The 17,714-nt window shown below is 44.1% G+C and overlaps 1 protein-coding gene across 1 annotated transcript in view; it reads right to left on the bottom strand.

Annotated features, from left to right (window-relative positions):
* Positions 1-453: 453 nt before the first annotated feature.
* LOC147462965 (uncharacterized) overlaps positions 454-17,714 on the bottom strand; it is a 29,667-nt gene continuing 12,406 nt past the window's right edge. Inside the window, exons 2-4 of the mRNA XM_086486487.1 lie at positions 1,862-2,143; positions 1,351-1,508; positions 454-1,249 (exon numbers count right to left, since the gene is read on the bottom strand). Coding sequence (XP_086342613.1) covers positions 913-1,249; positions 1,351-1,508; positions 1,862-2,143 — 777 coding nt within the window. The 3' untranslated portion in view covers positions 454-912. The remainder of the gene's footprint in view (positions 1,250-1,350; positions 1,509-1,861; positions 2,144-17,714) is intronic.

Here is a 17,714-nt window from a genome sequence, read left to right as displayed (position 1 = left end):
GAATTTCTTCTCTTATTATAACCCCTCAGCTTCTATCTACTAAGAGATTGACTTCCATACACTACATATTGACCACCTCAATCTCTGTGACTCCATTTCGTCATCCAATATGAGTAGCTTACCTATGAGTCTTAAATCACCCCTGAAAACTGCTTTGTAATCACTGGGATGTAGAGCCCATGAAGCTGTTCCCTTTGCAGCTATGCCTATATGATAAGGAAATACAAAGAAATGCAGCCCTCCTTTAAATCTAGAAATTTCTTCTCATACTAACCGCTCAACCACCCCGATCTTGCGCTGTCTTTCCTCCAATACGGTTGCTAACCCATTAGGTCTTTTTAATTGGCCCCAACATCACTTACTTTCCATGCAACTCAACCTTCAGTCCTAGCCTAAAGGAGTGCCTTCAAATTAAAAAATTTTGCAAACATTTCCGGCATACAACTCCATACGGGTATGAAAGTATGATTGGAGTATGTTGGGACCCTTGAATTTGAAACATATGTGATCCCAAGTTTATTTTTAAAAGCACAAACAGTGATTACATGGTAAGCACTCGTAGCACCATAGAAACAGAGAGCTTTTCACATCTTACTACAGACCCCCAACAACCTCATTAGCTTGAACTTTTGTCCAGCCAAAGGGAAACACTAGCCACAATAAAGATTTCAGCACTGCCTTTCCAAATACACCCAAAAACCTAGAGAGTGTGAGTACTTGGAAGCAACCCACAAAAACCATGCTGTACTAATGTACATTATATCACTGGGACATACAGCCCATTGAGCTGCTCCCTTTACAAAGGGATATAACTATGCGTATATGATTAAATATTACAAAAGGGATGCAGTTGCAATCCCGGTGTTTAGAACTACAACAAAACTGGCAACAACTCTCATGAACAACTGGCTTTCACTGGCTCAAAATCCGGCACATTGAACAGCCCAAACAGCACTCTTCGCCATTGGGAGCATGTGCAACTTTCAAAGGGCAGAATTGAACACCTCTGCATGGAGGCGGAATGTAATCCGGATTGCCATCTGGCCTTGTCAGGTGGCAGCTACTACAGAAATGAGTATTACCAAAGCAAAAGAATGTCGCCTCAGAACAGCAGAATTTGCACTTATATTCAATATATTTGCTCCCGTGGCCCTTGCTGCAAACCATTTTTCCATCTGCAGCCGCACTACAACCCCCGCACACAAGGTCCAGCGGGTTGTGACTATCTCTCACCCCACCCGCATCCAACCTGCGGGGCTCATCAAATCATAACAAAAACATGTTACAATGGAGCTTACTAAGAAGCTTACTCAGAAAAGACTGCCTAATAAGATAGCTTCACACACATACCTCAAACGACAGTCGCGATTTCCGCCATAGTATGGACTTTGGCATTTGTAGCACAAGTAGTAATTATACTTGCTTAAGCCATAGGCTTCAAGTTCTTCAGATTTCATGGAGGTTTTTGGCTTCTCTATTCTCGCCCTCTTCGCAGCCTTTTCCTTGACCTGAATCATGAGAAGATTTGGATATAGCTTTTTCTTTTTTTTTGTGTGTGTGTGTCTGTATGTGAGAGAGAGAGAGAGAGAGAGAGAGAGAAGAAGAGAGAAGAATTTTAAAGTGGTAGGAAACCCAAGAGACCTTCAAGATCTATCCAACAAGTCTTGAACTCAAGACATGTTATTCAAGAGGGAGTTGGGATAACCAATCTACCACACTTGGGTGATAGGAAGGTTATTCCAATTTACACACGTGCACACACACAAAAGATGAATTTTAATGGCGTAGAAAACAATCCACAGAGAGAGAGAGAGAGAGGTGATTCAAAACATTTATTCTCGACAAGCTCACTTGTACATACCATGGTAAATAACTCCAATGGTTTGCGCAAAACATTCTCCAAGCTTTCATGCTCCATAAACTCTGAACATTGTGGACATTTAAGAAAGCCAAAAGTAATTTCTGGACCAGGAAATCCTTCCTTCACCTTCTTCTTTGCACAGTCGAAATGAAAAATGTGCCCACATTTTAGCTGAATAGAGGGGCAAGTACGGAGCGATTCCACCATACATATTGCACACCAATCATCTGCTGATGGCAGGGCACATCCCTTGAGTACCGAAACGTTTTCATGACAAGCTTCCTGAAAAAATGCAGGCACCTTGAAACTAATCAATTTCTTTTCTGAAGCCCCAAAAACCTTTACACCTCACTATCTCAAAGCCCTTGAATCAAAATAATGGAATATGCATTTAAGAGAAATCCTCATCCCCCTCAAAAGCATAACCATTTCGGTTTTAAGCCTTTCTCTGCAGATTTTGAAAAAATACCTCCATAAAATTTCTCAGCAAGCTACTGTTACTACAAATGAGTAGATACATAGATCAATCCAGAAGAAGCCCAAATTCACCTTAAAGGAAAGTGCAAGGTATAGACTCATCATGGTAGTCACCCATAAGGCAATAATATAACTATAATTTTTTCTGGATGCGTCCGATTGAGGAACCATACTCCCAGACGCATCCGGATTCCGTATCTGATTGAAGTATGATTGGCCTGAGGCTCCATTTTTTGGCCTCCTAGATTCTAAAATTTGAATGGTGTTTCACTGCATTCTATGGTTTTGTGCTCCTCTGTATCGTTTTAAGTGTCATATGTGAACTGTTTGCAGTGTGCCATATAGGATCCAACTATGCAATCCTGGGGGGTCAGATCCATACTTAATCTGTACTTAAAGTACCTCTCCGACTCCAACATATGGAAAAACTATCAATATAACCATCAGCTCCATCATACATAGTATCGACTAATACTAAGATACCCCCACTGTTATTTGCCATATGGCAAATAAGGGTATGGAAGTATGATTGGAGTCTGTTTCAATCCTTGAACTTGAAACATACGTTTCCATATGGCAACCGGATAAGAGTATGGAAGTATGATTGGAGTATGTTTTGATCCTTGAACTTAAAACATACGTGGCCCTAATTTTATTTGGACAAATAGAAATGGTTACATAGGTAAGCACTCATAGCACCATAGAAACATAGAACTTAGTTAGTCTCCAAGCTACTATGGATTTTTATCATCATTAATGTCCACAACCTCACTAGCTTGAATTTTTCTTGCCAAGTATGTGCTCACAATTTTTAAAAATCTTGTATTAGTGGGAATCTGACGCGGATCCGTTTCTCGTTAACGAAGAAAGGAAAGAGCGAGGGAAAGATTTGGTCGGCATGCAGTGAGGGAAGACAAGGAAAGCCCCGGTGGGAGAGCATACACGCTGCAGTGGCAACGCTGATACACATAGGGGGAGGTGTCACAAACGGGAGCGCATAACAATATAAAATATACTCGGATAAATAAAATTTATCACTTTATATTGAAGCCAGAGGATATAGAGAGAAATAGATAGAGAGAGATAGAGAGTGAGAAGATCGACACAGTACTGGGGACCAAAAGATGGGCTGGTCCCCCCCTTAAAGAGAATTCTTTATTAGGGAGAATCTTTTTACAAGCACAAGAACCGGAGAAAACCCCTCCGTTCTAATTCTCTAACTCGATGATCGTTCCTTCCCGTAAGGGAAATCCGAGAGACAAGCTCTCAATCCTTTTTCCGTCTGTACTCGGAGTTGAGACTCCGCAGACAATTTCCGGATTCCGTTCTCGGAATTCCCAAGCGTAGGCCGAAGCCTTCTCGCTTCTCCTTCGCGATGAAGTACCTGCAAACACACACGCAAACACGCGACAACAATTCGTATGGCGAATCCACAATAGATACCTGTCGCTCTTGCGCGGGAAAAAGCGACTTCCATGCTTCGGAGTCTCGCGATCTCTCGCGTCTTCTGGCGGCAGAGTCTTCTCTTGCTGATGTTGGTAACCTCCTTTCAGTGAGGGCATGTGGTGCTTTTATAGCTCCTTCGCGACGGCACGAATAGCTGCTCGCATAGAGATCGCGGCCGTTTTTGTTTTTTTTTTTTTCCCCAAACAAATTTTTTTTCGGTTTTTTTTTTTTTTCTGTTACCCGAAATAGGGAGAGAGAATTCGTTGGCTGGTTTTGTTGCTTTATTTTCTAAGTGGCTGTCCACTTATTAAGTGGACGGCCAGCATATTTTGAAAATGGTCTGAACCTGCCCAAAAACTCAATAAAACCTTATAAATTCAAAACAATGCTTTTCACAACACTTCCGAGGCGTCCCTGGATGCAACCACATGCACAAATGCAATGCAGACATAGATTCCTCGCGGGAAAGCGTTTGCTCTTCCCGGAAAACTCCTTAAAATTCCGCTTTTTAAGAAAAGATTCTCAGAACCCATCTTTATTCTTGTGCTTGCGTCTTTACACGTATTCCTCTTTTCCAGTTCGGATGTCCGTTTCTGGATGGTCGGATACTTCTTCCTGATGCTCCCTGTCACCCATCCGATGTGACGCATCAAAAGTACCCGTTCTTGGTGGCCTTACAGATATTCCTGTTCACACTGCTCCTGTCATTACTTTGAATGACGCACTAGGAATACTCTGTACTCGGATGTCTCTAGTGAGAAAAACCCTCTCACTTAAAATTCCAGTAATTCATTTAGAATTATTCCAAGCGAGAAAACCCTCTCACTTATAAATCCAATAATTCATTTAGAATTATTTTTATGTCAGATAAAGCCAATTTAGCAACATCCCTCTCACTTGTAAACAGTTGTCCTCAACTGTAGAGGTCCAACTGAACTGCCGGGGAGAAACCGGAAAATTTCCAAATCTTGATCAATGGTGAGTTGAGCTAGTCCTTTCTCAAAAGAGAACTTAAAAATTGAATTAAACAAAAATTCAATAATTCAACACTTACCTTATCGGTTCATGTCTTTCCTCTAGTACCTCGAGAATATCCTTCACCTTTCATTAAAGCTACGAGCCATGTAAGAACTCGTCATTCGCGTCTTTCCAATAGATCGGAAGTTTCCTCATCCGAGAACCTGTTAACTCAATTCCACCTTCTCAATTCCGAGAAGAATAATCCTCCTAGAAATCAATTTAGGTCTATGTCCTTGCGCATAACCTTGTGCTATTAGTCCTGAGGATATTAAACCTCTTATGTCCTCCCACATAGGGAATGCCCAAGTCATAGGGCATTAAGCTCGATGTCTTTCTTTCACAAACAAGGTTCGCTAAAGAAGGTTCTTGTTTCAGGCCGTCGCTCAACGTAGACAGACGGTTCTAATCCGAAGATTCCTTGTGCACGACGGCACTTTCTTCTAATCTTTTCCTCCTCCAAGTTATTACCACCAGCAGTGTTTTCTCGACGCCCATTAGCGTCTCTTCCTTACAAAATCATCAAAAATGATTCACCTTGCAAGCATCAATGACGACTTGCAAAATCTAAAGCATATAGGATTGTAGCCATAGCATTTTCTTAACGTACATTCAAACCCAGTTCACAATAGAGCGAACCCTCTTTGATTCTTAGGGATGTTCTCCCATATGTAATTCTTACCATTTTGAAACGGTTGGCGAATTATATTCTTACGAACTGAATAGTTCGAATTTATTCCAGCAGCGTGTAAATGCTACTTGACCTGCTCATGGAGAAACATATACCGCAACCAAAAGTTGCTACTGTAATGGTAAAAGCACATAGCGTACTCAATGATCAACGACCATCAGAAAACCTCTTCTCCGTAGAGGAACTCAAATTCCTTCTACCGAAGACATCTCAAATAGAGATTCTCCTATCGGAATATCCTTGCGTGCAAAAAGGCCCTCAAGAGAGTATAACAAACTCTCGTCCAATCCCTTAGCATAGGTCTGCATCTTCGTGTGTTATCCATGTACCCAAAGGTGTACATAAGTTTCAGTGAGCATGGGAAATTACCTTCCCTTCGTAAGATCCTTAGAGTGAAGACGCTCAACCTGACGATCCCTTGGCTCGATCTTAGAGCAAAACCCGCTCATCAAATAAACTAGGATTTCAATCCTTGGATTCCTCAAGCACAGGCCGTAGTCATCACTTGTTCCTTCCCTCGTAAAGAGAGTGTTCATTCACTTGTGCGAAAAGCACTACCATGTCTTCCCTGACTGGGTAGGGGGTGTTAGTTCATAAGCTTAGTGAAAGCTTTTCTTGGTTGAAAGCTCGGAATGGTTCCTTCCTTTTTGCCGTCCTACCCGCAATAGCAGGTAATTTGTTTGTGAACTACCGGATACGATATCAATAGTTGACCTTCCGGATGGTTGAGCAAACCAATTCATCTCAGAAAACAATGTTTCAAATTGATCCTACTCTCATAAATACTTGAGAGTGATTGTCCTGGTTAGACACATGCATATCTCGTGCATAAAAGCAATACGCATTTTATGAGTTCCTCAAAGATTTAACTTTGATCAAAGACCTACCCTCTCACTTAAAGTTTGAGGGTCAAAAACTCAGGAGTTAGATCGAATTCCCTTACTCCAAACTTTCTCCGGATAGCAATGTATCCTTCGAGGAGAAGTAACAAAAATTCATTGTTTCTCTGTTCAATGGTTCTCGTCCCACTACGGGGATTGTATTCTTTGTACATCAAGGTGTACACTTTCAGCTTTTATGCTGAACCATCTGCTGCAAAGTATCTTGCAGATGGGTTTACAAAATTCAGGCAAAAGTCCTTCATTAAATTTGTTCATCTTTCCTTCCTCATAGAGGATCAAGAACGGAGCTACCTTGGCAAGAGTGAACCACTACTTGCTTTGACTCGCTCATGTTCCTATTGGGCAAACCAATCCCAATCTTCTTGAATGCCTTCCTCAAAGCGTACAGGAAAAAAATTTGTCCGAAAATTCAGCCTTGAATTGAATCCAAGTCTTGTTGTAAGTTCCTTGCAAAGCTTTCGTATACCACCAAGTACTTGCAATCCCCCTTGAGGTGTTTGATCACATGCCTCACCTTCGACGCTTTTCAAAAATTGCCGCTTGCAAAGGCAACTTCAAACTGTCGAATGAAAGCGTTAGCTTTTGGGACATCTTCCCATCCGTCAAAAGTATCAAACTTGACCGGAGTGTTCTGAGGTCTAAAGACCTTCTTCATATCCTTCCCGGAATGATGGGATTTCTTGGCTATGGTTATAGATTGATGTTCATGGATTTTTTCTGGATTCTGAAGGATCTTGAGCATTCCGCTCCTTGGATTCTCTAGGTTCTTGAGCATCATGCTCTTGTTGCCTTCTCAGAGAATCCCAAGTCTTGTGTCGACTTCTTGCAGAGAGAAAAAAAATCCAACTCTGCGAGCTTTTCCTGTAGGACTTAGGTTTCCGCCTGCTTACTTCTCTCTTGGCTTCTCATGGCTTCTTCCCATATCTTCCCAGAGTCGTCCTCCTTTACAGAGAAAGAGAGGAGACCATGCTCTGATACCACTGTCACAAACGGGAGCGCATAACAATATAAAATATACTCAGATAAATAAAATTTATCACTTAATATTGAAGCCAGAGGATATAGAGAGAAATAGATAGAGAGAGAGAGAGATAGAGAGTGAGAGGAGACCATGCTCTGATACCACTGTCACAAACGGGAGCGCATAACAATATAAAATATACTCTGATAAATAAAATTTATCACTTAATATTGAAGCCAGAGGATATAGAGAGAAATAGATAGAGAGAGAGATAGAGAGTGAGAAGATCGACACAGTACTGGGGACCAGAAGATGGGCTTGTCCCCCCCTTAAAGAGAATTCTTTATTAGGGAGAATCTTTTTACAAGCACAAGAACCGCAGAAAACCCCTCCGTTCTAATTCTCTGACTCGATGGTCGTTCCTTCCCGTAAGGGAAATCCGAGAGACAAGCTCTCAATCCTTTTTCCGTCTGTACTCGGAGTTGAGACTCCGCAGACAATTTCCAAATTTCGTTCTCGGAATTCCCAAGCATAGGCCGAAGCCTTCTCGCATCTCCTTCGCGATGAAGTACCTGCAAACACACACGCAAACACGCGACAACAATTCGTATGGCGAATCCACAATAGATACCTGTCGCTCTTGCGCGGGAAAAAGCGACTTCCGTGCTTCGTAGTCTCGCGATCTCTCGCGTCTTCTGGCGGCAGAGTCTTCTCTTGCTAACGTTGGTAACCTCCTTTCAGTGAGGGCATGTGGTGCTTTTATAGCTCCTTCGCGACGGTACGAATAGCTGCTCGCGTAGAGATCGTGGCCGTTTTTTTTTTCCAAAAGAAAATTCGGTTTTTTTTTTTTTCCTGCTACCTAAAATAGGGAGAGAGAATTCGTTGGCCGGTTTTGTTGCTTTATTTTCTAAGTGGCAGCCGGCATATTTTAAAATTGGTCTGAACCTGCCCAAAAACTCAATAAAACTTTATAAGTTTAAAACAATGCTTTTCACAACACTTCCGAGGCGTCCCTGGATGAAACCATATGCACAAATGCAATGCAGACATAGATTCCTCGCGGGAAAGCGTTTGCTCTTTCCGGAAAACTCGTTAAAATATTCCGGCTTTTTAAGAAAAGCTTCTCAGAACCCATCTTTATTCTTGTGCTTGCGTCTTTACACATATTCCTCTTTTCCAGTTTGGATTTCCTCTCGACTATGGATATCCCCTTTCCGATGCACCCGTCACCCAGCTTGTGATGCATCAGGAATACCCAAACCTCTTGTGTCCTCCCTTGATTCTGTCTTCTCAAATTCGAGAAGAATAATCTTCCTAGAAATCAATCTAGGTATTTGTCCTTGCGCATAATCCTACGCTGTTAGTCCAGAGGGTATTAAACCTCTTGTGTCCTCCCACATAGGGAATGCCCAAGTCATAGAGCATTAAGTTCGATGTCTTTCTTCCACAATTTGCAATCACCTTCAAGAAGGTTCTTGTTCCACGCCGTCGCTCAACGTAGGCGGACGGTTCCAGTCCGAAGATTCCTTGTGCACGACAGCACTTCCTTCCAATCGTTTCCTCCTGCGAGTTATTACCACCAGCAGTGATTTCCCGACGCCCATTAGCGTCTCTTCCTTACAAAATCATAAAAAATGATTCACCTTGCGAGCATCAATGACGATTTGCAAAACCTCAAGCAGATAGGATTCTAGCCATAGCATTTTCTGAACGTACGTTCAAACCCGGTTCACAATAGAGCGAACCCTCTTTGATTCTCCCATTTGTAATCCTTACCATTTTGAAATGGTTGGCGAATTATATTCTTACGAACAAAATAGTTCAAATTTATTCCAACAGCGTGTAAATGCTACTTGACCTGCTCATGGAGAAACATATACCGCAACCAAAAGTTGCTACTGTAATGGTAAAAGCACATAGCGTACTCAATGATCAACGACCATCGGAAAACCTCTTCTCCGTAGAGAAGCTCAAATTCCTTCTACCAAACACATCTCAAATAGAGATTCTCGTGTCGGAATATTCTTGCGCGCAAAAAGGCGCTCAAGAGAGTATAACAAACTCTCGTCCAGTTCCTTGGCATAGGTCTGCATCTTTGTGTGTTATCCATGTACTCAAAAGTGTACATAATTCTTAAGCTGTGTTAAAGTTTCGGTGAACCTGGGAAATTACCTTCCCTTCGTAAGATCCTTAGAGCGAAGACGCTCAACTTGATGATCACTTGGCTCGATCTTAGAGCAAAACCCGCTCATCAAATAATCTAGGATTTTAATCCTTGGATTCCTCAAGCACAGGCCATAGTCGTCGCTTGTTCCTTCCCTCCTAAAGAGAGTGTTCATTCACTTGTGCAAAAAGCACTACCATATCTTCCCTTACCGTGTAGGGGGTGTGGGCTTAAAGAGTACTCAAGCTTCATGAAAGCTTTTCTTTGCTTGAAAGCTCAGAATGGTTCCTTCATAATTTCCTACCCGCAGTAGCAGGTAATCTGTTCGAGAATTACCGAATACCAAATCAATAGTTGACCTTCCGGCTAGTTAAGCAAACCAATTTCATCTCAAAAAACAATGTTTCAGTTTGATCCTGCTCTCATAAACACTCGAGAGTGGTAGTCCCGGTTAGACATAACCATATCTTGGGCAAAAGAGCAAACAAGCACAATGCACTTTATGATTTCCTCAAAGATGTAACTTTGATTGAAAACCTCCCTCTCACTTGAAGTTCGAGGGTCTTCTATTCAAGAACTCAGGAGTTAGAATGAATTCCCTTACTCCAAACTTTCTGTGTTCAATGATTCCCGTCCCACTATGGGGATTGGATTCTATGTACACAAAGGTGCACACTTTCAGCTTTTATTGAAGACTCTACCATCTGCTGCAAAGTATTTTGCAGATGCGTCTACAAAATTCGGGCAAAAGTCCTTTGTTGAATTTCTTCACCTTTTCTTCCTCAGAGAGGATCGAGAGTGGAGCTACCTTGGCAAGAGTGAACCACTACTTGCTTTGACTCACTCGTGTTCCTATTGGGCAAACCCATCCCAATCTTCTTGGATGCCTTCCTCGAAGTGTAGAGGAAAAAAATTTGTCGAAAAATTCAGCCTTGAATTGAATCCAAGTCTTGTTGTAAGTTCCTTGCAGAGCTTTGGTATACCACCAAGTACTTGCAATCCCCTTGAGGTGTTTAATCACATGCCTCATCTTCGACGCTTTTTCAGAAATTGCCGTTTGCAAAGGCAACTTCAAACTAGTCGAATCAAAGCGGTAGCTTTCGGGGCATCTTCCCTTCTGTCAAAAGTATCAAACTTGACTGGAAGTGTTTCTAGGTATAGAGACCTTCTTCATATCCTTCCCGGAATGACGGGATTTCATGGCTATAGTTCTGGATTGACGTTCATGGATATTTTCTAGATTCTGAAGAATCTTGAGCATTCCGCTCCTTGGATTCTCTAGGTTCTTGAGCATCATGCTCTTGTCGCCTTCTCAGAGAATCCCAAGCCTTGTGTCGACTTCTTGCAGAGAGAAAAAAAAATTTCCAACTCTGCGAGCTTTTCCTTGCAGGACTTAGGGTTCCGCCTGCTTACTTCTCTCTTGGCTTGTCATGGCTTCTTCCCGTATCTTCCCAGAGTCGTCCTCCTTTACAGAGAAAGAGAGGAGACCATGCTCTGATACCACTGTCACAAACAAGAGCGCATAGCAATATAAAATATACTCGGATAAATAAAATTTATCACTTAATATTGAAGCCAGAGGATATAGAGAGAAATAGATAGAGAGAGAGAGAGAGAGAGAGAGATAAAATGAGAAGATCGACACACTACTGGGGACCAGAAGATGGGCTGGTCTCCCCCCCCCCCCGTAATAGTATCTTTATTACTGAGGAGAAGCTATACAAGCACTTGAACCAAACGTATTACCACGTTCGTTCTAGAATAAGACTTGATGGTTCCCGGAAGCCTCAGCTTCCGATTCCTAGGGCAAAACCCTATTCCAAGGAACTTCCGTACCTTATTCCAATTCCTCGAGAATCAAGGTTCTCGCCTCTAGATCTCACCTTCCAGACTCAGAGCATGACATCCCTGCAACTCTCTTTTAGAACTCTATTTCCAAAGTCCTCTTCCTGCAGAACAACTCTGCTTTCCCGGACACGAAGTCCTTACTTGGGAATCCCAACTTCCGGATCGCAAGTTGAGAGACTACCTCTCTCCGATCCGTGGATCTACTTCCCAAACTCGGGTACGAAACCCCTGGGCTGATCTGGCTCTAGTTCCTCAGAGCGCTTTTCTCCTGCAAAGGCTCATACCTTCCTCTGCTCCTACTCCCTCACTAAGAGGAAGTACACCTGCAAACATACTCACAGTTCATAACATGAAAATCGTTACCTTCAAAGTCTCGGCGCTCGAAACGCAACTCCGTTCTCGAAAAGCAATTCCCCGGAAGAGATCTCTCCATAGAAAATCCTCTCTTCCAATCCTACACACAAAAGAGGTGTGTTCTGCGGTTCCTTCTCATAAATCAGCCCCGTCTACAACGTTTAGGGGCTGAAATCAGAGAAAAACAGCAGCTTGTCGCGATGGAAACACGCTCCGTAGGCACTTCTTCGCGAGGGAACTCGCGCACTGGGTCTTGGCGACATCTGGTACACTTGGGGCAGCCATGGGCATTACCTGCAACGTCTTCTTTACGGCTGAAATTTGCAGCAACATCTCCTCCTTGCAAAGATTGGTCCTCCTCTCTGAGTAAGGGCATGTGATGCTTTTATAGCTCCTCACCACGGACACGAATAGCTGCTCGCGTAGAGATCGCGGCCGGGTTTTTTTTTCGTTTTTTTTTTTCGCTGCTCTGCCAAAAAGAGAGAGAGAGAGAGAGAGAGAGAGAGAGAGAGAGAAAACGCTGGCTGATCTGTTGCCTTATTTATCAGATGGCTGCCCACTTATTAAGTGGGCGGTCGGTCACCTTTAAAAATGGTCTGAATCTGTCCAAGAACTCAATAAAACCTTATAAGTTAAAAACAATGCTTTCACAACACTTCCCAGGTGTCCCTGGATGCAATCACATGCACAGTTGCAATGCAGGCATAGACTTCCTCGCGAGAAAGCATCTACTTTCCTGAAAGGCAATCCCGCTTTCTCAAAAAGCATCTGTTTTTCCTCAAAGTTTTCTTTGAACCCATCTTCATTCAAGTGCTTGCTTTTTCCTTGTGCACAATTCTAACACAGTTCGGAATTTCCTCCCGACTATGGATATTCCCTTTCCGATGCACCCGTCACCCACCTTGTGACGCATCAGGAATACCCATCACCTAGTCCTTTCCTACCGAACTTACGGTACAATCTCCTTCACAATGCTCTATGTCACCCATCCTATGACGCATCAGAGATGTCCGTTCCCGGATGGTCGGATACTTCTTTCCGATGCTCCCTGTCACCCATCCGATGTGACGCATCAGAAGTACCCGTTCCTGGTGGCCTTACAGATATTCCCGTTCTCAGTGTTCCCGTCATTACTTTAAATGACGCACTAGGAATACTCTGTACTCGGATGTCTCCAGTGAGAAAAGCCCTCTCACTTAAAATTCCAATAATTCATTTAGAATTATTTTTTCTTGGTGTTCCAAGCGAGAAAACCCTCTCACTTATAAATCCAATAATTCATTTAGAATTATTTTTCTATAAGATAAAGCCAATTTAGCAACACCAAAACTCAATAGTTAGATCGAATTCCCTTACTCCAAACTTTCTCCGGATAGCAATGTATCCTTCGAGGAGAGGTAACAAAAATTCGTTGTTTCTCTGTTCAATGGTTCTTGTTCCACTACGGGGATTGTATTCTATGTACATCAAGGTGTACACTATCAGCTTTTATGATGACTCCACCATCTGCTGCAAAGTATCTTGCAGATGGGTTTACAAAATTCGAGCAAAAGTCCTTCATTAAATTTGTTCATCCTTCCTTCCTCAGAGAGGATCAAGAACGGAGCTACCTTGGCAAGAGTGAACCACTACTTGCTTTGACTCGCTCGTGTTCCTATTGGGCAAACCAATCCCAATCTTCTTGAATGCCTTCCTAAAAGCGTAGAGGAAAAAAATTTGTCCGAAAATTCAGCCTTGAATTGATATACCTTCATAAGTTCAGAGTAGTCTGAACTCACGAATTATAAGAGGGAATAAAGCACTCATAAAACTATAAAAGCAAGGGACAGCCTTGAATTGAATCCAAGTCTTGTTGTAAGTTCCTTGCAAAGCTTTCGTATACCACCAAGTACTTGCAATCCCCCTTGAGGTGTTTGGTCACATGCCTCACCTTTGACGCTTTTCAGAAATTGCCCCTTGCAAAGGCAACTTCAAACTGTCGAATGAAAGCGTTAGCTTTTGGGACATCTTCCCATCCGTCAAAAGTATCAAACTTGACCGGAGTGTTCTGAGTCTAAAGACCTTCTTCATATCCTTCCCGGAATGATGGGATTTCTTGGCTATGGTTATGGATTGATGTTCATGGATATTTTCTAGATTCTGAAGGATCTTGAGCATTCCGCTCCTTGGATTCTCTAGGTTCTTGAGCATCATGCTCTTGTTGCCTTCTCAGAGAATCCCAAGTCTTGTGTCGACTTCTTGCAGAGAGAAAAACTGCGAGCTTTTCCTGTAGGACTTAGGTTTCCGCCTACTTACTTCTCTCTTGGCTTCTCATGGCTTCTTCCCATATCTTCCCAGAGTCGTCCTCCTTTACAGAGAAAGAGAGGAGACCATGCTCTGATACCACTGTCACAAACGGGAGCGCATAACAATATAAAATATACTCGGATAAATAAAATTTATCACTTAATATTGAAGCCAGAGGATATAGAGAGAGAGAGAGAGAGTGAGAGATCGACACAGTACTGGGAACCAGAAGATGGGCTGGTCCCCCCCTTAAAGGGAATTCTTTATTAGGGAGAATCTTTTTACAAGGACAAGAATCGGAGAAAACCCCTCCGTTCTAATTCTCTGACTCGATGGTCGATCCTTCCCGTAAGGGAAATCCGAGAGACAAGCTCTCAATCCTTTTTCCGTCTGTACTCGGAGTTGAGACTCCGCAGACAATTTCCGAATTTCGTTCTCAGAATTCCCAAGCGTAGGCCAAAGCCTTCTCGCTTCTCCTTCGCGATGAAGTACCTGCAAACACACACGCAAACACGCGACAACAATTCGTATGGTGAATCCACAACAGATACCTGTCGCTCTTGCGCGGGAAAAAGCGACTTCCGTGCTTCGTAGTCTCGCGATCTCTCGCGTCTTCTGGCGGCAGAGTCTTCTCTTGCTGACGTTGGTAACCTCCTTTCAGTGAGGGCATGTGGTGCTTTTATAGCTCCTTCGTGAGGGCACGAATAGCTGCTCGCGAAGAGATAGCGGCCGTTTTTTTTTTTTCAAAAAAAAAATTCGGGTTTTTTTTTTTTTTTCCTGTTACCTGAAATAGGGAGAGAGAATTCGTTGGCTGGTTTTGTTGCTTTATTTTCTAAGTGGCTGTCCACTTATTAAGTGGACGGCCGGCATATTTTAAAATTGGTCTGAACCTGCCCAAAAACTCAATAAAACTTTATAAGTTTAAAACAATGCTTTTCACAACACTTCCGAGGCGTCCCTGGATGCAACCACATGCACAAATGCAATGCAGACATAGATTCCTCGCGGGAAAGCGTTTTCTCTTCTCGAAAAACTCGTTAAAATATTCCGGCTTTTTAAGAAAAGCTTCTCAGAACCCATCTTTATTCTTGTGCTTGCGTCTTTACACGTATTCCTCTTTTCTAGTTTGGATTTCCTCTCGACTATAAATATCCCTTTTCCGATGCACCCGTCACCCACCTTGTGATGCATCAGGAATACCCATCACCTAGTCCTTTCCTACTGAACTTACGGTACAATCTCCTTCACGATGCTCTGCCACCCATCCTATGACGCATCAGAGATGTCTGTTCCTGGATGGTCGGATACTTCTTCCCGATGCTCCGTGTCCCATCCGATGTGACGCATCAAAAGTACCCGTTCTTGGTGGCCTTACAGATATTCCCGTTCACAGTGCTCCCGTCATTACTTTGAATGACGCACTAGGAATACTCTGTACTCGGATGTCTCCAGTGAGAAGAACCCTCTCACTTAAAATTCCAATAATTCATTTAGAATTATTTTTTCTTGGTGTTCCAAGCGAGAAAACCCTCTCACTTATAAATCCAATAATTCATTTAGAATTATTTTTATGTCAGATAAAGCCAATTTAGCAACAGGAGGCGCATGTGCTGCGTGGGCAGACGAGAAGAGACGGAGTGGATGGAAAGGGTAACCTTTTTTTTTATACGTGCAAAGCAGTTCGAATTGCAACCGTGGCTGCTTGTGCCAATGGCTACGCCAACGTTGATAGGCAAATTCGTCCATGCGCACGGGTTTGAGCCCTGCCATTAGAATTTTAATTAACATCCCCGGGCGGGGGGGGGGGCTGGCATCCGTGAAGATTCTTCGTAATAAACGAGAGAACCTGCTAGTAGGTGGCCAAAACGTTCTTTTTGGATTCTTTTTTTTTTTCCGAGAAAAAGATCTTTCTATTAGTTAATGAAACTGCCCATAGGGCTACAACCTCATCTACAAGAGAGGACTATTACAATCATGATGGGGAGACTCTCCCAATGAAAAAACAACATATGTACAATGAGGCTAGATCAGGGGATGGGAGGAGGGAAGAGCCACACAGGTGGACGGTAGTGCCATCTGAGCACACCCTGGTCCATGGTGAAAAATGGCCCAGGACGCCAAAGTCGAAGGAAAGCCTCTTTGCGCTCCCGCATGCGGTCGGAACTGCCCTCGAGTCTCTCAAACTGTCCTCTGAGAGTATGAACTAGCTCAAGCCAGAGATCCCGAACAGTCTCTGCTGGTGGTACAGGCCGCGCCTCGAAGATGCGGAAGCAACAGGCCCGCCATATGAACCAGTGTCAAGCCACTGATGAGCTCCCAACACACCTCTCTCTCACTGCACCACTCCTGTGAAGTGAGCTCTATGGCACGTTGGAGTGTAGGTCGCCCCCCTGCATCACTATCATCCTGTTGGTGGATGATAGCTCAAACTGAAGTGCCGGGCCCGTGAGAGTGGACCAAGCAACTGCCCCCCAAGTGTACAGCCGAGCCGTAAAAAGAGCAGGCATCAGCCGAAGAACACGAAGCCACACCTGTTGTGCCAAGGGACAGTCCCAAAGTCAGTGACGCTGACTCTCCACAAGGTGGTCACAAGTTGTGCATGCGGACGAGAGGCCACTATGCTGGCACAAGCCAGCTCCCAACTGCTGTAGCTCTGTGTGCGACCAGCCACTGAAACAAAGTGACCCGCCTTGACAGTCTGGAGTCCCACAACCTCTCCCAAAAAACTGCCAAGAACTCAGTCGTGAGACCCTCCTCCTGCCAATGAGGTGCTGCAGCAGGGCGAGCCTCTCTCTGTGCTGCCAGTATGTGACGTCCCAGTCGAACAGTGTACTGACAGCACTCCCAAGCCCACAGTCTCCAATGTCCAGTCGCAAGAGCAGCTGGGTCAGGATCGATGACACAAGTCCTCCCACAGATGCCCACCACTCGGATCCTCTGAAGACAGCACTCTACCACTTGCGGGGCCTCTACTGCAACTTGCTGTAAGCGTCCCTCACCCTGTAGCCCGAACAGAGATGAGAACCTCCAGTCGCGTGAAGGCTCCCATCCATCTGAGCGCTGCTAACTCAAGAGGCGTGAGCCACTCAGCTGGTACTGCCTCTGAGATGTCCTGGCACATGCTTTGCACCCCTCTCATGCCCTATAGCTGAAAGCCCTGTAGCTCCTCTGACAAGCCTGAAAACTGTAACCAGTCACCTAAAGAGCGTGCTAGACCCGCTGCCATGGAACCCCAGGAAACATGAGGCCGACTACCAACCAAGTGACCACTTTGAGTGCTAACCATGGGGTTCCAAACAAGGGGCTATCGCAGGCGCTCCTCCGTGCAGGTAGGCTGACGCTGCTCCAGGCCTCGCCGCAAGTGCTCCCAAGATCGAAGCAACCCCACAGCGAAGCGATCCTCCAGTCTCCTGCTCAAACCAACTCTACGCATCTCTGTGAAGATCCATCTAGTCGAAGGTTGCCAGGGGCCTCCTGCCTGAGGCACCCTAGCACGAAGCCGCTGTAACAAGAACTCCTTCCAGGGCTCCTCACCTGGAAGAAGACCTCGAACGATGAACTTCCCAAGAAGGGCTCTGCTCTGCTGTGTTGGGTCTATGATCCAAAGCCCTCACTGTGAACAAGGAAGAATGATGACCAGCCAAGCCACTTTGGCCCGGGCTGTCAGAGTGTCTCGCCGTGACCACAAGGAATTCCTGATCAGCCGC

The sequence above is a fragment of the Adiantum capillus-veneris genome, chromosome 2 (assembly GCF_014529385.1).
Source record: "Adiantum capillus-veneris isolate H3 chromosome 2, ASM1452938v2, whole genome shotgun sequence".
In the NCBI taxonomy this organism is placed as follows: Eukaryota; Viridiplantae; Streptophyta; class Polypodiopsida; order Polypodiales; family Pteridaceae; genus Adiantum; species Adiantum capillus-veneris.
This window is presented reverse-complemented; position numbering and strand designations above follow the sequence as displayed.